This window comes from Bombina bombina, chromosome 4, assembly GCF_027579735.1.
Source record: "Bombina bombina isolate aBomBom1 chromosome 4, aBomBom1.pri, whole genome shotgun sequence".
Taxonomy (NCBI): domain Eukaryota; kingdom Metazoa; phylum Chordata; class Amphibia; order Anura; family Bombinatoridae; genus Bombina; species Bombina bombina.
Window position 1 is genome coordinate 1,044,221,605 of NC_069502.1, and position 24,857 is coordinate 1,044,246,461.

Genomic DNA, 24,857 nt, shown 5'->3' on the forward strand with positions numbered 1-24,857 from the left:
AATATCATCTCATCATATTGGGATTTGTCTAATAACACAATGCCCCCCCCTTTATCAGCTGGCTTTATAATGATTTCATTATTCTTTTCTAATTCTGTGATGAGTAATTTTTGTTTCCTTGTAAGATTTTGTTTAATATTTTTCTTGTTTACTAAATTTGTTATATCTGTTGTGATCAATTTTTCGAACGTGTCAATGTATTTACCCTTCTCGTTCTTTGGGTAAAAATTGGATTTCTTTTTTAAGTCAGTGTGAATGAAACCCTTTTCATCTTTTAGAAAAAATTTCGTTTCTATTGTAGTGGAATTTGAGCTACATGTAGATTCATTTTTAATTACTTTTTCAACTGGATTTTTGATGAAATATTTTTTTAAAGTAAGGTTTCGAACAAACTTATGTGCATCTATGAATGTGTTGAATTTATCAATAGTTTTTGTTGGGGCGAACGATAGTCCCTTACTCAGTATTTGGCTTTGTGATTCATTTAATTTTAATTTGCTTAGATTATATATTCCTTGTGTTTGTATACTTATTTCTTTCTTTTCAATTCTTGGAACTGGGTTTTTTGTGGATGCTGTTGTTCTCTTAGTTCTTTTTGATCTACCTCCTCTAGTTCCCCTCTTTCTGAATGTCTTCTTTTTCTTCTTCCTGAGCTTTGTTGTGGGCCTAGTTCTAAAAAATCTTGTGATTTTTTGGAGCTGTTTTTAGTTGTATTTCTTATTTGGTCTTCATCTCTTTTTGTTTGGTCTTTGCTTTCAAATCTATTTTCTGTTTCATATTTATCTAAGGCAGAGAACCTGTTGTGATTATTGTAGCTATTATAGCTATTATATGGTCTGTTGTAAGTGTTTTTATGTTCGTAATAGTTGTTGGTTTGGTGTTCATATGATCTTAAATGTTCACTATTTCTGGGTCTGTTATATGAATTATGGTGTTCGTAATAGTTATAATTTTGGTGTTCATATGTTCTTGGATGTTCAAAGGTTCTTCTATTGGATATACCCCAATTGTTCCGCCAATTGTTTGAATTGTATGTATTGTAACTTTGTTTGTCGGAGTTGTATGTATAGTAGTTTTGATAATGTTGTCTCTTTTCATATTTATTTTGATTGTTATTTCCCTTTTTATATTCCACCTTTTGCCAAGAGGGTCTTAGGTTAGGATTATATTGGTTTGTTTGCTCTCTATCTGTTACAGGAGGCCTATGGTGTTCATTTTTTTCTTCTTGTATGTCATTATTTGTATTTGCTGATTTCTCTATTTTATTGCCCCTCCATTTGTGGCTTATATACTCATCACCATTTGGTTCTTTTTCATAGGCTTGATAGTCTATTTTATCTCTTTCAAATTTTTTGAATGTATTATCTACTAATTCTTGTTTTGATTTTATCAGTAATTGTTTTATTTCTTCTTCTCTTTTTTTATATTCAGTTATTTCTTTAAAGTCCATTATTTGAGTTTCAATTTCATTTATCTCATTTCCTAATTGTAATAGTTGATCTTCTCTATACTCTTTGATAAGGTTCATTAATTTAAATGATGTTTCCTCTAGTATGTCCCTCCATTTTTTCTTAAAGTTAGAATCTATATTTTTAAAAGAGCATTCTTTTTTAATTCTTAGTCCCCTGGGGACTCTTTTATTGCTCAAGTATTCATTTAGGAAAATACACTCTGTTTTATGTCTCATCTCTAAAATGAGTTTTGTTTCAAGGGTATTTAAGTATTCTCTCATTTTATCCATATTTTTATTCTTTGGTTCTATTTCTTGCCTTCCCTCTTCAAATATATTGTGTATATTATCATAAATGTGGGATCTCAAATCAAAGATATTTTCTTTCTTATGTGTATTACTTTTATTTTTACTTTTACTTTTATAATGTTCAGTAGTTTGTATTTCATCAGTCTCAATAGTTATATCATGGTTAATATCTCGATTTTCTATGGCTGCTGCAGTATTCATTTTTAAGGGGTTTAGAACTAGATACAAAGAGGACAGAGTTTTTCAAAAACTTTCCTGCGCTGCCTAGTGGTTAGCCTTGACTCCTGGAATATCAACCCCAAATGATATTAAATACGTTTGTGAGAGAGAGAGAGTTTAGGAGTGTGGGGCGCAAATAAATGCTATAACCTTTAAAAACGTATTTTAATATGTTACTATATGGTTAGAGAAAAAAAAATAATAAAAATCAAAAGAAACTTGTTCTTATAGTATAAAATTATCTTTATTGGTGCAAAAAGCAATTTAACAAATATGTGTGTTCTTTTCAATTGATGTGCGATTATACAATCCTGTATTATCTGTGGGTCTGTCTACGAAAAAAACTTTCTTTAAAAAATTCTTTGGGTAAATTCTTTGTATAAAAAATTCTTTATATTAAAAAATTAAAACAATACATAAAGATCATATGGGAGAGTATTAAATTGCATGTAGACTTTAAAAGAAATAGGAGAAATATTCTGGATATTCTGGATATATCTTGTCTAGGTGAGGGAGGACTCTGACTACGCAAAGTGAATATGTTTTTGAAAGAAAAAAATTCCTTTGTGATCTTAAAAGTGTGTGATTCGATATATATGCAATACACCTAGTACATAAAAACCTAGTGTAGTGTAGATAAACAATTCCACTTTTAATTTTATAATAGGTCAATTGAAATTATTTTCCTTGATGGTTCTTTTTTTAAAAAAACAATATAATAAAGGTGTCTATTTTCACCTTTAGTTTAGACAATATATATGCTTGTGGGATGTAAATTGATAAAATTGTTAAAATAGATAAGATATTGAAAAACCGTAAATCTATTAGATTTGGAGCAATGTCAATCGCAATTAATGCAAGTAGAATGCGATTCACATTCACTGAATATGTGGTGAATAAATTGTTTATTTTGCTGTGAAACACAGTCGGCCGACTGATAGGTAAAGGATTATGGTTTTTCTTCAAGTGGTCATCTCTATAATAGTTTTGAGTCTATTCCTTTTTGCTAGTTATAATTAATAGCTGTATGCTGGGAATGTTTTTCACGTTGCCCGGGTTAATTTTAACGTTGCCAAGGCTCTACAGTCTAGGAGCAAATACTGTATAGTAAGGAGGTTTACTTACTTGCTTCCTAGCCAATTCTGGAGCCTGGATGTGGGTACAGGTGTTCCTTCTTTAGTCGTCCGCTCAGTTGATGTTGCCGGAGATCGGATTTTTCTTTGATGTCCTTGGTATGGTTATTCCTTGCACACAGGTTTTGCGTGCGGCAGCACGGTTGTAATAGTATCCAAAGAGTCCTCTCATACGCTAACAGATAGCGGCTACTTTGTAGCATAGATGTGAGGGCTTGGTTATCAGATTGTTTATCCGATCGCGGTTCCTTTTGTGAAAACAAGTTCAATCAATTTATAAACACCAGTTATAGAAGTGGTGGTGTAGTAGTCCTTGGAGACACAATAGTGGTGTTCTTTTTTGACAGTAGTTTGCTACGCGTTTCGGCCGTGGAACTTGGCCTTTTTCAAGCTTTACTACTGCAGTGTTTCTTGGCGGGCTTTTTATACCCTATTTTGTTTTTTCAAATGTTCATGTAATTGATTAATAGTCTCATTTGTGTTTCTAAACATCCTGAAGTTAGATAATTGTTTAATAGGTATTAAATTAGTTGCATTTGTTTTTAGTGGTAATTGGAAAGTATTATACAGGAAATTTTATATCCACTGTTTTCGTATCCTTTAGAGTAACAATTTTGAAGTAGTATTGAAGGTGTTTATTTAGTGTTTCTTAAATGTTAAAACAAATGATCTTTTTGTATCATTTTAGGTTTTTTTGCATTTTTATTTTTCATTTCCTCTCGTTTGTTGAAGGACATTACAAATTTACTATTTGATAAAAATATATATCAAAAATGTTTTGTAAAGGACTTGTTGGAATTGGGGGGCACCAGTAAAAATTGGGGAGCACCAATAAAGGTTGGAGCTTGGGAGAATCAATAAAAAGCAATGAAAATGGGTACAAAGTTGGATAAAAATTGAATAGACACTTGGAAATAATTTAATGATGTTTTGGTTTTAATCTAAATATTTTAACTCTTTTTTATTATAGAAAGATATGGCTCATAGGTATTATTTTTGGTTGGATAGTTTTGTGACACATTTAGCTTGTCTTAGTTGTGGGAGTAATATTAACGCCTTTCTTCTATTCTTTTAGGAAGCTGTTCAGATTAAAGTCTATATTTAGACCTTTTGGTTGTAATGTCTGCAGTTGGAAGATCCATTTAGCTTCTGCTTGCATTAGTTTATTAGAGTGATTCCCTCCCCTACAGTTATGGCTTATTTTTTCTATCACTGTGAAAGTAAAATATTTTAGATTACTGTTATTACATAGTCTAAAATGTTTCGGGACTGGAAGCTCTAAATTTCTTTTTTCTTCTGAATTTTCTATAGATAATATGTGCTCTCTTAGTCTTTCACGTACTGTTCGCTCAGTTTCTCCAGTGTATTGGATATTACATTTTTTACATTCTATCAGGTAGATGACATTTTTATCCATACACCTAATGGTGCTTCTGATTTTATATTCTTTTTTAGTAATATTAGATGTAAATGTGTGGGTTTTCTTAGAGTGTCTGCATGCTTTACATATGTGACAGGGGTAGAACCCTTTTAAATCAGATCTTAAAACCCCTTTTTCAATTGCTTTTCTTTTACTGTTCTTCATTGAAGGAGCTAGTCTATTTTTTAATGTATTTGCTTTTCTGTATACAAATTTTGGTTTTGGGGGTAGGTGTGGACCTATATCAGGATCATAGCTTAAAATGTACCGCTATCTGTTAGCGTATGAGAGGACTCTTTGGATACTATTACAACCGTGCTGCCGCACGCAAAACCTGTGTGCAAGGAATAACCATACCAAGGACATCAAAGAAAAATCCGATCTCCGGCAACATCAACTGAGCGGACGACTAAAGAAGGAACACCTGTACCCACATCCAGGCTCCAGAATTGGCTAGGAAGCAAGTAAGTAAACCTCCTTACTATACAGTATTTGCTCCTAGACCGTAGAGCCTTGGCAACATTAAAATTAACCCGGGCAACGTGAAAAACATTCCCAGCATACAGCTATTAATTATAACTAGCAAAAAGGAATAGACTCAAAACTATTATAGAGATGACCACTTGAAGAAAAACCATAATCCTTTACCTATCAGTCGGCCGACTGTGTTTCACAGCAAAATAAACAATTTATTCACCACATATTCAGTGAATGTGAATCGCATTCTACTTGCATTAATTGCGATTGACATTGCTCCAAATCTAATAGATTTACGGTTTTTCAATATCTTATCTATTTTAACAATTTTATCAATTTACATCCCACAAGCATATATATTGTCTAAACTAAAGGTGAAAATAGACGCCTTTATTATATTGTTTTTTTTTAAAAAGAACCATCAAGGAAAATAATTTCAATTGACCTATTATAAAATTAAAAGTGGAATTGTTTATCTACACTACACTAGGTTTTTATGTACTAGGTGTATTGCATATATATCGAATCACACACTTTTAAGATCACAAAGGAATTTTTTTCTTTCAAAAACATATTCACTTTGCGTAGTCAGAGTCCTCCCTCACCTAGACAAGATATATCCAGAATATCCAGAATATTTCTCCTATTTCTTTTAAAGTCTACATGCAATTTAATACTCTCCCATATGATCTTTATGTATTGTTTTAATTTTTTAATATAAAGAATTTTTTATACAAAGAATTTACCCAAAGAATTTTTTAAAGAAAGTTTTTTTCGTAGACAGACCCACAGATAATACAGGATTGTATAATCGCACATCAATTGAAAAGAACACACATATTTGTTAAATTGCTTTTTGCACCAATAAAGATAATTTTATACTATAAGAACAAGTTTCTTTTGATTTTTATTATTTTTTTTTCTCTAACCATATAGTAACATATTAAAATACGTTTTTAAAGGTTATAGCATTTATTTGCGCCCCACACTCCTAAACTCTCTCTCTCTCACAAACGTATTTAATATCATTTGGGGTTGATATTCCAGGAGTCAAGGCTAACCACTAGGCAGCGCAGGAAAGTTTTTGAAAAACTCTGTCCTCTTTGTATCTAGTTCTAAACCCCTTAAAAATGAATACTGCAGCAGCCATAGAAAATCGAGATATTAACCATGATATAACTATTGAGACTGATGAAATACAAACTACTGAACATTATAAAAGTAAAAGTAAAAATAAAAGTAATACACATAAGAAAGAAAATATCTTTGATTTGAGATCCCACATTTATGATAATATACACAATATATTTGAAGAGGGAAGGCAAGAAATAGAACCAAAGAATAAAAATATGGATAAAATGAGAGAATACTTAAATACCCTTGAAACAAAACTCATTTTAGAGATGAGACATAAAACAGAGTGTATTTTCCTAAATGAATACTTGAGCAATAAAAGAGTCCCCAGGGGACTAAGAATTAAAAAAGAATGCTCTTTTAAAAATATAGATTCTAACTTTAAGAAAAAATGGAGGGACATACTAGAGGAAACATCATTTAAATTAATGAACCTTATCAAAGAGTATAGAGAAGATCAACTATTACAATTAGGAAATGAGATAAATGAAATTGAAACTCAAATAATGGACTTTAAAGAAATAACTGAATATAAAAAAAGAGAAGAAGAAATAAAACAATTACTGATAAAATCAAAACAAGAATTAGTAGATAATACATTCAAAAAATTTGAAAGAGATAAAATAGACTATCAAGCCTATGAAAAAGAACCAAATGGTGATGAGTATATAAGCCACAAATGGAGGGGCAATAAAATAGAGAAATCAGCAAATACAAATAATGACATACAAGAAGAAAAAAATGAACACCATAGGCCTCCTGTAACAGATAGAGAGCAAACAAACCAATATAATCCTAACCTAAGACCCTCTTGGCAAAAGGTGGAATATAAAAAGGGAAATAACAATCAAAATAAATATGAAAAGAGACAACATTATCAAAACTACTATACATACAACTCCGACAAACAAAGTTACAATACATACAATTCAAACAATTGGCGGAACAATTGGGGTATATCCAATAGAAGAACCTTTGAACATCCAAGAACATATGAACACCAAAATTATAACTATTACGAACACCATAATTCATATAACAGACCCAGAAATAGTGAACATTTAAGATCATATGAACACCAAACCAACAACTATTACGAACATAAAAACACTTACAACAGACCATATAATAGCTATAATAGCTACAATAATCACAACAGGTTCTCTGCCTTAGATAAATATGAAACAGAAAATAGATTTGAAAGCAAAGACCAAACAAAAAGAGATGAAGACCAAATAAGAAATACAACTAAAAACAGCTCCAAAAAATCACAAGATTTTTTAGAACTAGGCCCACAACAAAGCTCAGGAAGAAGAAAAAGAAGACATTCAGAAAGAGGGGAACTAGAGGAGGTAGATCAAAAAGAACTAAGAGAACAACAGCATCCACAAAAAACCCAGTTCCAAGAATTGAAAAGAAAGAAATAAGTATACAAACACAAGGAATATATAATCTAAGCAAATTAAAATTAAATGAATCACAAAGCCAAATACTGAGTAAGGGACTATTGTTCGCCCCAACAAAAACTATTGATAAATTCAACACATTCATAGATGCACATAAGTTTGTTCGAAACCTTACTTTAAAAAAATATTTCATCAAAAATCCAGTTGAAAAAGTAATTAAAAATGAATCTACATGTAGCTCAAATTCCACTACAATAGAAACAAAATTTTTTCTAAAAGATGAAAAGGGTTTCATTCACACTGACTTAAAAAAGAAATCCAATTTTTACCCAAAGAACGAGAAGGGTAAATACATTGACACGTTCGAAAAATTGATCACAACAGATATAACAAATTTAGTAAACAAGAAAAATATTAAACAAAATCTTACAAGGAAACAAAAATTACTCATCACAGAATTAGAAAAGAATAATGAAATCATTATAAAGCCAGCTGATAAAGGGGGGGCATTGTGTTATTAGACAAATCCCAATATGATGAGATGATATTTAAACTACTAAACGACACTGATACATACAAAAAGATGATAACAAATCCAACAAGAGTCTATCAAATATTCTTAAAAAATCATCTAGAAAAGGCAAAAACAATGGGAATAATCACAGAGAAAGAGTACGATTTTCTATACCCTAATTACCCCAGAATTCCTATTATATATGCACTTCCAAAAATACATAAAAATAGCCAAAACCCACCAGGCCGCCCAATCATATCGGGTATTAACTCCCTCACATCAAATCTCTCAGCCTATATAGACAGGTTTCTCCAACAACATGTAAAAAATTTAGATTCCTATCTGAAAGATTCATCTAGCCTATTAAGAATCCTGGAGACCATACATTGGAAACAAAATTATCTACTAGTTACTTGTGATGTCTCATCACTATACACAAGCATACAACACTTAGACGGAATATGTGCAGTAAAATATTTTCTCACTAAGGAGGGCATTATGCCACAAGATCAAATTGAATTTATTTTAGAGGGCATAAATTTTATTCTAACACATAACTATTTTTTATATGATGGTAGTTTCTATGAACAGGTTTGCGGAACTGCGATGGGCACCAAATTTGCCCCCAGCTACGCAAACCTGTTCATGGGTCTATGGGAAAATAATTTTATCAATAATAGTAATTTTAAGAAATATTTTTTAATGTATAAGAGATACATAGACGATCTCTTTTTTATATGGACAGGGGACGAAAAAGACCTGATACAGTGTATCCAAAATATGAACAATAATGATAAGAACCTAACATTCACCTTTAATTACAGCAAAATAAAAATAAACTATTTAGATTTAGAAATCTCATCAAATGGAGACAAATTAAACACAAAGACATAATTTAAGGAAGTTGATGCAAACAACTATATTCATTGGGAAAGTTGTCATTTGAAAAAATGGAAACAAAATATTCCCAAGGGACAGTTTTTAAGATTAAAAAGAAATTGTAATGACCCTGAGACATTTGAACAACAAAGCATAGTGTTCAAACAGAAATTTACAGACGGGGATATGATACACAAAAAATAGAAAGAGATATAGAAGAGGTCCGAAATATCGAAAGAACAGATATTTTAAATAATACTAACAAGGGAAATAAATTTAACAGTAATAGTGATAAAATAAACATCCCATTTATCACCCAGTATGCTGAAGATAAACACATAATAGAAAAAATCATTCGAAAACATTGGTACATTTTAAGCTATGATCCTGATATAGGTCCACACCTACCCCCAAAACCAAAATTTGTATACAGAAAAGCAAATACATTAAAAAATAGACTAGCTCCTTCAATGAAGAACAGTAAAAGAAAAGCAATTGAAAAAGGGGTTTTAAGATCTGATTTAAAAGGGTTCTACCCCTGTCACATATGTAAAGCATGCAGACACTCTAAGAAAACCCACACATTTACATCTAATATTACTAAAAAAGAATATAAAATCAGAAGCACCATTAGGTGTATGGATAAAAATGTCATCTACCTGATAGAATGTAAAAAATGTAATATCCAATACACTGGAGAAACTGAGCGAACAGTACGTGAAAGACTAAGAGAGCACATATTATCTATAGAAAATTCAGAAGAAAAAAGAAATTTAGAGCTTCCAGTCCCGAAACATTTTAGACTATGTAATAACAGTAATCTAAAATATTTTACTTTCACAGTGATAGAAAAAATAAGCCATAACTGTAGGGGAGGGAATCACTCTAATAAACTAATGCAAGCAGAAGCTAAATGGATCTTCCAACTGCAGACATTACAACCAAAAGGTCTAAATATAGACTTTAATCTGAACAGCTTCCTAAAAGAATAGAAGAAAGGCGTTAATATTACTCCCACAACTAAGACAAGCTAAATGTGTCACAAAACTATCCAACCAAAAATAATACCTATGAGCCATATCTTTCTATAATAAAAAAGAGTTAAAATATTTAGATTAAAACCAAAACATCATTAAATTATTTCCAAGTGTCTATTCAATTTTTATCCAACTTTGTACCCATTTTCATTGCTTTTTATTGATTCTCCCAAGCTCCAACCTTTATTGGTGCTCCCCAATTTTTACTGGTGCCCCCCAATTCCAACAAGTCCTTTACAAAACATTTTTGATATATATTTTTATCAAATAGTAAATTTGTAATGTCCTTCAACAAACGAGAGGAAATGAAAAATAAAAATGCAAAAAAACCTAAAATGATACAAAAAGATCATTTGTTTTAACATTTAAGAAACACTAAATAAACACCTTCAATACTACTTCAAAATTGTTACTCTAAAGGATACGAAAACAGTGGATATAAAATTTCCTGTATAATACTTTCCAATTACCACTAAAAACAAATGCAACTAATTTAATACCTATTAAACAATTATCTAACTTCAGGATGTTTAGAAACACAAATGAGACTATTAATCAATTACATGAACATTTGAAAAAACAAAATAGGGTATAAAAAGCCCGCCAAGAAACACTGCAGTAGTAAAGCTTGAAAAAGGCCAAGTTCCACGGCCGAAACGCGTAGCAAACTACTGTCAAAAAAGAACACCACTATTGTGTCTCCAAGGACTACTACACCACCACTTCTATAACTGGTGTTTATAAATTGATTGAACTTGTTTTCACAAAAGGAACCGCGATCGGATAAACAATCTGATAACCAAGCCCTCACATCTATGCTACAAAGTAGCCGCTATCTGTTAGCGTATGAGAGGACTCTTTGGATACTATTACAACCGTGCTGCCGCACGCAAAACCTGTGTGCAAGGAATAACCATACCAAGGACATCAAAGAAAAATCCGATCTCCGGCAACATCAACTGAGCGGACGACTAAAGAAGGAACACCTGTACCCACATCCAGGCTCCAGAATTGGCTAGGAAGCAAGTAAGTAAACCTCCTTACTATACAGTATTTGCTCCTAGACCGTAGAGCCTTGGCAACGTTAAAATTAACCCGGGCAACGTGAAAAACATTCCCAGCATACAGCTATTAATTATAACTAGCAAAAAGGAATAGACTCAAAACTATTACAGAGATGACCACTTGAAGAAAAACCATAATCCTTTACCTATCAGTCGGCCGACTGTGTTTCACAGCAAAATAAACAATTTATTCACCACATATTCAGTGAATGTGAATCGCATTCTACTTGCATTAATTGCGATTGACATTGCTCCAAATCTAATAGATTTACGGTTTTTCAATATCTTATCTATTTTAACAATTTTATCAATTTACATCCCACAAGCATATATATTGTCTAAACTAAAGGTGAAAATAGACGCCTTTATTATATTGTTTTTTTAAAAAAAGAACCATCAAGGAAAATAATTTCAATTGACCTATTATAAAATTAAAAGTGGAATTGTTTATCTACACTACACTAGGTTTTTATGTACTAGGTGTATTGCATATATATCGAATCACACACTTTTAAGATCACAAAGGAATTTTTTTTTTTCAAAAACATATTCACTTTGCGTAGTCAGAGTCCTCCCTCACCTAGACAAGATATATCCAGAATATCCAGAATATTTCTCCTATTTCTTTTAAAGTCTACATGCAATTTAATACTCTCCCATATGATCTTTATGTATTGTTTTAATTTTTTAATATAAAGAATTTTTTATACAAAGAATTTACCCAAATAATTTTTTAAAGAAAGTTTTTTTCGTAGACAGACCCACAGATAATACAGGATTGTATAATCGCACATCAATTGAAAAGAACACACATATTTGTTAAATTGCTTTTTGCACCAATAAAGATAATGTTATACTATAAGAACAAGTTTCTTTTGATTTTTATTATTTTTTTTTCTCTAACCATATAGTAACATATTAAAATACGTTTTTAAAGGTTATAGCATTTATTTGCGCCCCACACTCCTAAACTCTCTCTCTCTCACAAACGTATTTAATATCATTTGGGGTTGATATTCCAGGAGTCAAGGCTAACCACTAGGCAGCGCAGGAAAGTTTTTGAAAAACTCTGTCCTCTTTGGCTGCACATAGATGCCTTGTGTGATTGGCTCACCCATGTGCATTGCTATTCAGTAAAGGATATCTAAAGAATGAAGCAAAAATGTATTCTCTATCTGGATACTGAAAGAAAATATTTGGGTGTAATGTATCTTTAACAATAAAGACACCGTTAAAAAAATAAATATATGTGAGCAGTTGAAACAAATACGAGCTCGATTTTATTTTAATAATAATGAACAGAAACATTGATTTACAAATTAAAACATTTTAATCAAAGTTACGTCCATTATAAATACAAATTATGCATTTCATCATTTTTTTTAAATATAGCATGGTAAACGTATCTTGCAACACGAGATTCGCATCTTTAGAGATTTCTATTCTAATTTCACGCACTAGCACACAATCGATGTGCATTGTTGGGATTGTAAATACATTTAATAGAGCAATGTCAATAGTTTATATTGAGTCACAATATTTCTTTTATAAACAATGAATACATACAATGTTTACTTTTAAGAATCAAATATATATTTATGAAATAACATAATCAATATTAAACATCGAAATGTGTAAAACATTTACTAATGTGACTGGATAATATTTACTTTCGTGAGTAAAAATAAAATCAAGTTCAAATGTAAACTAAATATATTAATATTTAAGGGAATATGAATATTAAATATGCGTCACACATTTACGCATACCATTCTCAAAAAAAAGTCTACATGCCAAATGTAGTAACAGCACCCCCAGGAGGTATGTGTATGGAAGTTACAAAGATATAAATCCATGAAACATTAAGTAACGGCCAATCAGAGTTCATCACACAAACATAACTTCACTCAGTATGGCCTCACAGTCATGCTTACAAAAGTACAGTATTTTATCCAATCAGATGTACGGATACCATGTTCCATGGTATAGCTCATGTTTAATTCCCCATATAAAAGTCCATTACACATTGTCATTTTTGTCAGTTCTCTAATGCCTGCTGGTGTACAGTATATATATAATATATTTAATAGGATAAATAGTTAAAATTGACCAGCAGCGCTAAAAAAGCTAAAAGTGATAGGGTAATGATAGCCTAATAATAATAAAATGCCAAGTGTAAGTGCAAAAGATAATGTGCAAAATTATTTCATAAAGTGCAAAAAATCAAAAATATAAAAAAATGTTCAACCAGGTATATATATCTTAATATATGCCTAAGTGGTATTTAAATAATCCTGATATGTCTAAAAAAGACTTTCATAAAGTGCACAAATGTAGAAGATAATCTAAACAGGTATATATATCTTTTAATATATGCCTATGTAGAATACTGATGCGTCTAGAAATACTTTCATAAAGTGCATGAGTGTAGAAATGGTCCTCTGACCAAAGTGTGTGTAGAAACCAGAACGGTAATCACAAAGATAATTATCTAAAATAATGCAAATGTGGAATATACATGAAAATGTATTAGTACATGGCCAAATATGCAAACATTATATGCAATAAAAAATGAAATATAAAAAACGGACGTCTCCGTATAAAAGTTAGGTTACCACCACACAAGTTATCGAAATGCGTATAGTCATTTGAAAAAGCTTTTAGTTTTAGTGCAAGAGTCACTTCTCTTAATAAATAGTTTGCTTTTTTGAAGGGAAAACCTTTTAGCTTACCCCCAGCAGTTCAGTCAGACCAGTTCGTCGGTTTGGAATTACCGCCGTGGCGGAGTGACGTCACTCTTATAGGCGTTGTCCTCAATCTATGATCCGATTGATCCTTAGATTCCAGCTCAAGTTTCTAAGCTGCCGCGTTCCGTCAATTGTTGTATCCGCTCTTTAGTGCTGAATAGCACGCAGGATACTAATTGTAGTATGCAGACAGTTAGAATAAATGCTGGAACTCCTGATTTCACCTTAGAGTTCAGTAGGCACTATATCAGTGCATAGGAGCAAGTTCCAATGGGTTTGTGAATATTCGCCTGTCAGGGTATTAGTATGACAGGATTAGGTCCACAGCTTCAAAAGCGAATTCAGCAACAACAGTACATAACATCAACGCGTTTCTCCCTATACAGGGCTTTATCAAGATGAAAATGTTGCCACAGTTGCACCTTTTTAAAGGTGTTCCCAATTTCTCATTGGTTCAATGGAATTAATTAAGGTGGTTTAAAACAATTTCATAAGGGGGTATGTTAGATGGCCACAAGATGGCAGTGATACAATAATGAGTAGTCACATGACAACAGGTGAACAATTGACCAGGTGTAAAGTATTTAAATGATGAATCAGTGTATGTTCAGTATACATGACTAAGGACCTATAGCAGGTCTGAAACGTTGTATGTTTGTCTAAAGACCCCATATGAAGAAATAAAGGTTTTTTAACCATTGGTGGCTGGAACAAATCCTTTTTGTTACTTGGAGTATTTGCAGGATAAGGCAGATCCTGGGTTCCGTGCCCCAAAAGCCACATATCTGTTGGTGCTGTTTTCCACACTTTGCTTTGTGAATATTCGCCTGTCAGGGTATTAGTATGACAGGAATAGGTCCACAGCTTCAAAAACGAATTCAGCAACAACAGTACATAACATCAACGCGTTTCTCCCTATACAGGGCTTTTTCAAGATGAAAATGTTGCCACAGTTGCACCTTTTTAAAGGTGTTCCCAATTTCTCATTGGTTCAATGGAATTAATTAAGGTGGTTTAAAACAATTTCATAAGGTGGTATTGGCAAACCTCTATTTTGGCAACCATACTCGTGATTTGTATCCAAATTATATAATCAATTAATGCATATACAAAAGTTTAGAATGTAAAAATTCAATACTTAGAAGTGTATTAATTAAAACTATACTTTAAAAAGGAATTTAAAATAAAATCCATAAATGTCTAAAAGAATATATATTTATCAAATATAGGATATTTCCTATACTATACATATAAGAAATTAGAAATAAAATACATAGATATAAAATATATAGGTATAAAATCATATAGTTGTTACTCGGGACATTAGCTCATACATATAAATAAGTTGGTTCAATAAAAAGCGGGAGGAGAGTGGGGTATTTCTACAGAGGCTAATAAAAAATCTAAAATGGGGTTAATCCAATAAAAACGGTGAAATATCAAGCTCTGAGTTGAGGCCAGCAGGGAATAATGTCTCATATTTATAGATGAACTCTGCTTCTTTCAATTTAAGGAATTTTTCTATATTTCCACCTCTCCAGTTCTGTTTAACATTTAATATTCCCCAATATTTAAGATCTGAGGTTCTGCCTTTATGTTTTAGTTTAAAATGTCTATACAAATTAGTATCATCAATTCCTTTTTCGATATATAAAAGATGCTCTCTTAGTCTGTCCTTGATCATTTGTTTTGTTTCCCCAAAGTAAATCAGATCACATGTGCACTTAAAGGCATATATAACTCCCTTGGTGGTACATTTGTGCTTCTTTTATCACTGTGTTTACAGGCTTTACAAGAGTAGCATGGAAAAAAACCTGAGATTTTTTCTCCCTGTAGGTTTTTTTTAATGAAATCCCGTGTTTTTGTGTTTGGTATGCTAGGTGCCAGAATAGACTTGAAATTTTTTGTTTTTCTGAAAATCATTTTAGGTTTGGGAGGAAGTGAATTTCCTATTATAGGATCTGCTCTGAGTATTGGCCAATTTTTATTAAGGATTTTTCTCATCAGGCCATGATCTACGCTAAAATCTGTAATAAACGGAACATTAATTGTTTCCTTATTTTCTTTAATATCTTTTTGTTTATAAATAAGTAAGGGGTCTCTTTCTGTTTGTTTAGCTCTTTGTACAGCTTTATTTACAATATCTTCGTTATAGCCTCTGTCTTTAAATTTTTCTATTAGTACCTCAATTTGATTCTCAAAGTCACACATTCTAGAACAGTTTTTCCTTATCCTTAAACTTTGTCCAACAGGGATATTATCTTTCCACTGTTGCAAATGGCAGCTATTAGTGTGAACGAAGCTGTTGGAATCTACTTCCTTAAAATGTGTTTTTGTTTGTATATGATCCATGATCTCTAAATCTAAAAAGACAACTTTGTCCCTACTATAATTAAAAGTAAAATTCAGGCCACTGTCATTAGTATTCATGTCTTTAAAAAGGCTAAGTAGTTTGTCCTCTGTCCCTCTCCATAGCAGTATGAACAGAGACTCCAATAGAATATGGAGATCAGACCAACAGAATAGTAATAGAACACGAAATTATTATAACTATAGGAATTATAATGGATATGATAGAAGAAATAACCATTATCCAGAGGCTAGAAATAGCTATTATCATAATGACCATTATATAGAGAGGTCAGACTATTACAGATCAAATAGACCAGTTTGGGACAATAGAAACCATTGGGAAATACCAATGAGAAACAGATACACTGCACTAAATCATGAAGAAGAAAGACCTAGACAAAAAGAAAATGAGGGCACCTCCAAAGATCTGATAGAAATGAGCAAAACAAATGCATGGACAAACAGAAACAACAAAAAAGACCCCTAGAGGAACAAGAGGGAGTGGGATTATGAAATAAAGATTCTAAGTTACGGCCTATCCTTTGCACCTAGTGTGAGGTTAAATAATTTTTTTTTTTGTAGCCCTTCCTGTTGAACATTTACACCTGTATACATTCTGCAGGAGAAGTTGCCTAGGCAACTATTAGACTGGTTGGTCATGTGATCAAGTGAAACTGAAAGAAGAGTGTAAGACACAGGAGGAAGCAGACATGTCAGAGTGAAGGTGTGAAGGTGTGTGTGAGGCCTGGCTGTGTGAGAGCTGCAGACTTCATCTTGTAAAGTAACAGCATTCCTCTGCTGATTTAGTGTATGCTGCCAGCTGCAGTCTGTCCCTGTTAGAGAGCTGTGGAGAAGAATGCAGACAAAGTAAATGACTGGCAGACCTTGGAGTTTTCTTTCAGCCTGTGCAGAATCCTGTCAGTGGTAAGAAGTATCCTCTCTCCTTGTCATACTGACAGGGCATTCTGTCCATCACATAAACTTATAAACAGCTCTTCCTGTGGATTGCAGTTTCCTATGAGCTGCAACTGTTTAAATGCATGTGGATTACCTTAAAGGGCCCCAACATTTATGTGCACCAACTGGTACCCATCAGCCATTAGGGTGAAGCCTGAGGGTGGGTTCGCAGGTGGTTTGGGAGGGTGCTGGGCCTGGTTAGAGAGAGTCGGTGTGTTAGTTAGCCACTGTATTTCTTGCCTTATTTTTATTTACCATAATCCTTTAATACATGTTCATACTGTTTTACTGTTATTACTGTGTGTGTTGTAGTTATTTATTATGTTCCTGTCTGGGAAACCCATTCTTGCCCTGGATGCCCAGTCAGGTGGAGGCACTGCCACAGTCATGTACCCCAACTCCCAGGTAGCGGAGACTCAGGATCAGCCTGCAGAGCACATGGAGGTAGCTGGGGTAAAGACCCACAGGGGTAATTGTGAGCCTAGGCCAAACCCCGTTACATTTGGAGGCACTGCTGAGATAAATTGGGGTACACCCAGTAAGGATCTGTTAATTCCCCGGCCCACACTCCCATTTGTAACAGATTGGGCCCAGCAACAGAAGGTACCATTGCATCATGCAGTGATGATATGCCAGGTACCTCCCTATAGTGAGATAAAACATGTCACCAAGTGCGTAGAGATTATACTGGGAATAGAGATGGCTACCATCAGAGACATCCTGCATGATTCATACGGTCAAACTTACATGTTAGTATATTCCCATGCAGATTTGAGAGGCCGTCATAGGCCTACATGTCTATACCTTCTTGAAACAGCTCCTGAAGGATGTCGCTTAGTGTACGCTCTCCCTGATAAGGAGGAAGGGGTTACACTGCAGCAACCCTCCACTATAGGCCAAAGAGACTTTAATGTATCAAGTTATTCCCAGATTCTGTCCCCTTTGTCAGAGAAACCCCCCAGGAGATTACCGGTTACCCCTGTAGAGACTGGGGCCATCCCCAAACAAAATGTCTACTTTTCCAGTGTGCAAGGGACAACTGCCCCTAAGACCCCAGATCTAGTGGTTCCCTCATCTCCAACATCCCCAAAACCAGGCGATTCCCTATTGAGAACCACAAGTTCAGGAGAGAGTAACATATCTGAAATACTGCAAAAACTCTCAGAAGCCATAGTAACAGCTACCCATACCCACAGTTACCGTAAGCTGAAAGTGTTTTCTGGGAATCAACCTGTTCCTGCCGGGGAGGAGCCCTTTAAGGCCTGGAAGGATAATGCTGTACAATTATTGGAAGAATGGTCTTGTACGGATAACATAAAAAAACAACGGATAATGGAGAGTCTTCGTTTCCCAGCTACAAATATGATAAGGCTGTTTAGGGGAGTGAATGAACAAGCTACCGCACAAGATTACCTGAAAGTTTTGCAGGATGCGTATGGAAAATCTGAGGACTCTGATGATCTATTAATCAAGTTCCTAGCCACTAAACAGAAGGAACATGAGAAAGCTTCAGACTATATCAATCGATTACAATTGTCACTGGGAAAACTGTTTCATAATGGAGCAGTCACTGCATCTGAGTTGGATGCTCGACTATCCAAACAAATTCAGAAGGGAGGCCTTAGCAATGATCCAGTCATGATCATGTTAAGAGTTAAGTTGGATGATCAAGTCTTGTCCTATTCCACACTGATCCGAAAAGCAAAAATACTGGAGAACCAAATGTCCCCATCTCCTCCACAAAAAGGAAATTCTTCTAAAGCTGCAGATAAAGAGGATATGGAACTGTTCGTCCTTAAAAAAAAGGTAGCTGAATTAGAATTATTGTCTAAGTCATCGCCAAGAAGAACAGATTATTCTCCTACCAGGAGGCAGCACCGCAGGGAGACCACAGGAAGGTTATTCCCAGAGGAACAGTCCCCCCGAGGGAACTGTTTTAAGTGTGGAAAATCAGGGCATTTCAAGCGGGAGTGTCCCACTAATTCATCAGATACAGAAGTGGATGTGCTAGCTATTGAGCTGGAGGAGGCTCAAGCTACCAGTCCTTTCAGGAAAAGAGGAAAAAGAACCACACCCATATTATCTGTGGGGGCCAAGATCGGGCCCAAATCTCTGATACAGTTACAAATAGAAGATATTCATGCCTCGGCCTTGTTAGATACTGGATCCCAGGTCACCATCATTAATAGAGACTTCTATGACCATCATCTAAAACATATTCCCCTGGAGCCAGCAGGAGAGTTGCAGTTGTGGGGAGTGGGATCTCAGGCCCAGCCTGTAGAGGGATGTATAAGAGTGACAATAACAATCCCACAGTTAAACACAGGAATGATCTGCCCTATGGAATTGGAAGCTCTTGTATGCTCCATGAAGAAAACAATGTGCGCCCCAATAATTTTGGGTACCAACGCAAGAATGGTGCAGGACATGTTCAGGGCCTACCTAACTGAAGTGGGAGATGTATCTCTAACCAGACTGATGGAAGTCAGCCCTGTTCTAGGGAAAGAATGCCATCGACTAGCCCTACAAGCTAGACCAGGATCATGCCACTACTCGGGGAAAGAACCTTTATTTGTAAGGCCTGGAGAGACTAAGACTCTACGAGCCATAGCATCTATGCACCATGAAATATCAGGAGGAACCAGGCAATACCTCATTGAGTCCTTGCCTGAGGAGGATGCAAAAAAAGGGTGGACTCTCATACCTGAGGTGAAAGACTGGCGGAATCACTGGTGTAAAGATTTTCCCATAATGATAAGAAACTTAACACCCACAGAGATCAGAATTGATCGTCACCAGAAGATTGGTGTGATTCACTTGTTGGACCAAGTCTCTTCAGTAATGTCTGTAAAGGCAGAACAGGGAGGTGATCATGAAGGACCTATAGTTTTTGAACTGGAAGATTCTCCTCTACCACCAAAGTGGAGAGATAGCCTCCGATCCAAATTAGCTACTCGAGAGAAAGTTTTCTCCAGGAAAGAAATGGATGTGGGATGTGCAAAGAGTGCCACACATGCTATCAGACTTTCTGACCCAGCTCCTTTCAGAGAAAGATCAAGGAGAATACCCCCTCGAGATGTGGAAGATGTCCGGGATATACTCAAACAGATGGAAGAATCTGGCATTATTAAAGAGTCCAGAAGTCCATATGCCTCACCCATAGTGGTAGTTAGGAAAAAGAATGGCACAGTCCGGCTTTGCATAGACTATCGGACTTTAAACAAAAGGACTGTGCCAGATCAATATACTCTGCCACGGATAGAAGATCTGCTAGATGCCCTTTCTGGAAGCCAGTGGTTCAGCGTCCTGGACTTGAGGTCTGGGTATTATCAGGTACCCATGAAGAAGGAGGATCAGGAAAAGACAGCTTTCATCTGTCCCTTGGGATTCTACGAGTTTACCAGGATGCCCCAAGGGGTCACTGGAGCTCCCGCCACCTTTCAAAGGCTGATGGAGAAGACTGTGGGGGATATGAATCCCAAAGAGTGCCTAGTCTATCTTGATGACCTCATAGTGTTTGGAAGGACACCAGAAGAGCACGAACAGCGATTGCTGAAGGTGTTGGATCGACTCCAAGCAGAGGGTCTGAAATTATCAATAGACAAATGTCGATTTGCCCAGAACTCTGTTACATATGTAGGTCACATTGTTTCCGCACAAGGTGTGACAACTGACCCGACCAAAATTGAAGCGGTGATGAACTGGCCCAGGCCAGATAACATCAGTGAGCTGCGCTCATTTCTTGGATTCTGCGGTTACTACCGGAGGTTTGTGAAAGACTATTCAAAGATTGCTCGAGAGCTACACAACCTGTTAAAGACTACCTCAGCTATAGAGGGTGTTAAGGCGCCAAGTCCTAAAGACTCCTTCGGAAAGAAATGGACCTCAGGATGCGAAGAAGCCTTCTTAATCTTGAAGAAAAGACTCACAGAAGCTCCTGTATTGGCATATTCAGATCCCGAGAAACCATATGTGCTCCATGTTGATGCCAGTATGGAAGGCCTAGGGGCCGTATTGCATCAGAGCTACCCAGAAGGGTTAAGACCAGTGGCCTACATAAGTAGAAGTCTAACTGGTGCAGAGAAAAACTATCCGGTCCATAAGCTAGAATTCTTGGCGCTCAAGTGGGCAATTGTGGACAAGTTACATGACTATTTATATGGAGCAACATTCGAGGTAAGGACGGATAACAATCCGCTTACTTATATTCAAACAACAGCAAAGCTGGATGCCACAGGGCATAGGTGGCTGGCAGCATTGTCAAACTATAGTTTCAGCCTTAAATACAAGCCAGGCCCTAAGAATGTCAGTGCGGATGCTCTGTCCCGCAGACCTGGACTTCCTCCTCATGAAGAAAAGGAGGAATGGGAAGAAATCCCTGTGCCTGGGGTAGGAGCCCTGTGCCAAACATATGTAGTGGCTGAGAGGCAGGATGAGTTCTCTGAACTCAGAGGAATAGACTCCATATGTCACTCCCCAGAAGCCGTACCAGAGGTATTCTGTGCTCCAGCAATGCTCCAACAGTGGTCTCACATAACCAATGAAGACAAGAAGAAAGCCCAGTCACAGGACTGGTATATAGGTACAGTCCTCAAGGCAATGAGAGCCAAGAACCCTAAATTACTGAGCTCCCTTCCCATTGGACAAAGAGATTTGTACCGGAGAGAATGGAGTAAACTACATCTAGAAGATGGAATCCTTTATAGAGTTATAAAATACCATGACCACCCTGGTCGAAAGCAGCTAGTGTTACCTCATAGATATCGGGGAATGGTCCTGAGAGCTCTCCATGATCAACATGGGCATCTTGGGGTAGACAAGACCTATGGCCTGGTACAAGACCGGTTCTATTGGCCTCGCATGAGAGAACATGTTGAACATTATGTGAAGACCTGCAGAAGATGTATTCAGAGAAAGACTCTGCCTGTGAGAGCTGCCCCTATGGGCCACCTGAGAAGTACAGGACCCCTGGATCTTGTGTGCATGGACTATCTATGTATTGAGAATGATACTACCGGAATTGGGAATGTTCTGGTAGTAACAGACCATTTCACCAGATACGCTCAGGCTTTTCCCACTAAAGACCAGAAGGCTGTGACCGTAGCCAAGGTCCTCTGGCAGAAATATTTTATGCACTACGGTCTGCCCAATCGAATACATTCTGATCAAGGTAGAGACTTTGAGAGTAAGCTGATCAAAGAACTGCTGGATATGTTGCAGGTTCACAAGTCCAGAACAACACCCTACCACCCTGAGGGTGATGCCCAGCCTGAGCGTTTTAATAGGACACTCCTAGACATGCTCGGGACTCTGAAACAAGTAGAGAAGCGGTCCTGGAGTAAGCATGTAGAAGCCATGGTCCACGCATATAATTGCACAAGGCATGAGTCTACAGGATTCTCACCCTATTTCCTAATGTTTGGAAGGGAAGCCAGACTACCGATAGATGTCCGGTTGGGGGTGTCCCCAGATGGGACAAAGTCAGACTCTCACTTCCAGTATGTGAGGACCCTCAGACAAAACCTTCACAGTGCCTACGAGTTGGCCACTGAAGCTGCGGCAAAAATGGAGGAACGCAACAAAAGAAGATACGATACCAAAGTGAAGCATCAGGAAGTCCAAGCGGGAGATAAGGTTCTCCTCCGGAATCTAGGGGTACCTGGGAAACACAAATTAGCAGACAGATGGAAGGATACCCTATTTGAAGTTGTGTCTAAGCTAAAGGGGCTGCCAGTGTATAATATAAAAGGCCCAGAAGGCCGGATCAAAGCTTGGCATAGGAACCATCTACTACCAATAGCCTATATCGATGAAGAGGAAGGGAGTAGTAGTGAATGGGAGAAAAGCACAACGGAGAGTCCTGAAAATGAGGCAGTAGAGACCCCAGAAGCTCTTAGTGCTGATGATCAATGGTGGTCTCCTCCTGCTGAGGAAACACAGCACTTTCCTTCCTCTCCTCCCTTAGCCTCCTCTACATTGAATCCCAACAGCCCCAACTTTGTGCCTGGGACCCCAAAAGGAGACTCTTGTATCATGGGAAAGCCAGGGTCTCAAGCATCTGGTGACCTCCCCACCCAAGTGGCCAGAGCTGAAGATTCCCAGGAACATTCTGGACTTCCTCAGAGAGAACAGAGACTGGGTACTAGAATACGACAGCCTCCCAGGGTTCTTACTTACGATCAAGTCGGAGAACCCAGTTATGTACATATGCCCCAGGTACAATCTAAAATGGTTGATTTACTGTATGCGGTTGCGGACATTATGAATGTTGGAACCTCTCTGTACTAGAATAAACTGTAAGATAGTTAACATTTGTTTATAGGACTGTTAGTGCATTTATTATTATTTATATGTTTTGTTTTTTCAATTTACCTCTTGGTGGAACCTTGCCAGTGGAAGGCAAGGATTTTACAAGGGGGAGAATGTAGCCCTTCCTGTTGAACATTTACACCTGTATACATTCTGCAGGAGAAGTTGCCTAGGCAACTATTAGACTGGTTGGTCATGTGATCAAGTGAAACTGAAAGAAGAGTGTAAGACACAGGAGGAAGCAGACATGTCAGAGTGAAGGTGTGAAGGTGTGTGTGAGGCCTGGCTGTGTGAGAGCTGCAGACTTCATCTTGTAAAGTAACAGCATTCCTCTGCTGATTTAGTGTATGCTGCCAGCTGCAGTCTGTCCCTGTTAGAGAGCTGTGGAGAAGAATGCAGACAAAGTAAATGACTGGCAGACCTTGGAGTTTTCTTTCAGCCTGTGCAGAATCCTGTCAGTGGTAAGAAGTATCCTCTCTCCTTGTCATACTGACAGGGCATTCTGTCCATCACATAAACTTATAAACAGCTCTTCCTGTGGATTGCAGTTTCCTATGAGCTGCAACTGTTTAAATGCATGTGGATTACCTTAAAGGGCCCCAACATTTATGTGCACCAACTGGTACCCATCAGCCATTAGGGTGAAGCCTGAGGGTGGGTTCGCAGGTGGTTTGGGAGGGTGCTGGGCCTGGTTAGAGAGAGTCGGTGTGTTAGTTAGCCACTGTATTTCTTGCCTTATTTTTATTTACCATAATCCTTTAATACATGTTCATACTGTTTTACTGTTATTACTGTGTGTGTTGTAGTTATTTATTATGTTCCTGTCTGGGAAACCCATTCTTGCCCTGGATGCCCAGTCAGGTGGAGGCACTGCCACAGTCATGTACCCCAACTCCCAGGTAGCGGAGACTCAGGATCAGCCTGCAGAGCACATGGAGGTAGCTGGGGTAAAGACCCACAGGGGTAATTGTGAGCCTAGGCCAAACCCCGTTACATTTTATTTTTTTTTTTTATTGAGGAAGAAAAACAGGGAAGAAAAATGAAAGCACTACATCGCTGCTGCACAGACAGCCAGCAAGAACATATGATAAAAATACAAATAATCATTAGGGTTACAGCAGTGTAAGACATTCAAATTATAGTAGTGCACATATAATAAAACATTTCTAAATCAACCTCAGCTTTTTTTTTTAACTTTGACAAGTAATATTAACCATCCATGGAACTAAAGAAAAACTTGCGAGATATATTATGCAGTGTAGGATGTAATGAATTCTATGTAGAATAGTAGGATGTGATGCAAACTCCCCTAGTAATTGTTGGGATCAATATAATAGCTTTCGAACTGACAAGTAAAGGTATGTTTAGGCTTTGTTCAATTCTCTATGCTCTGTGTGGTTTTTAATGAGGTCCCTAAAAAAATTATTTAAGAGTGAGGGCTTAGATGAGA

At 36.2% G+C, this 24,857-nt stretch overlaps 2 protein-coding genes across 2 annotated transcripts; one reads left to right on the top strand and one right to left on the bottom strand.

The window, feature by feature from the left end:
- Positions 1-529: 529 nt before the first annotated feature.
- Positions 530-1,960, bottom strand: LOC128658171 (probable serine/threonine-protein kinase clkA). Its single transcript, XM_053712685.1, has one exon. It carries the CDS (start codon positions 1,958-1,960, stop codon positions 530-532), a length of 1,431 nt encoding a protein of 476 aa, XP_053568660.1.
- Positions 1,961-6,138: 4,178 nt separating this feature from the next.
- Positions 6,139-7,569, top strand: LOC128658172 (probable serine/threonine-protein kinase clkA). The gene has a single exon (XM_053712686.1). It carries the CDS (start codon positions 6,139-6,141, stop codon positions 7,567-7,569), a length of 1,431 nt encoding a protein of 476 aa, XP_053568661.1.
- Positions 7,570-24,857: the final 17,288 nt, after the last annotated feature.

Excerpts from the sequence above, each read along its gene's own strand:
- LOC128658172 (XM_053712686.1), top strand. The coding sequence starts at position 6,139 with ATGAATACTGCAGCAGCCATAGAAAATCGAGATATTAACCATGATATA.
- LOC128658171 (XM_053712685.1), bottom strand. The coding sequence starts at position 1,960 with ATGAATACTGCAGCAGCCATAGAAAATCGAGATATTAACCATGATATA.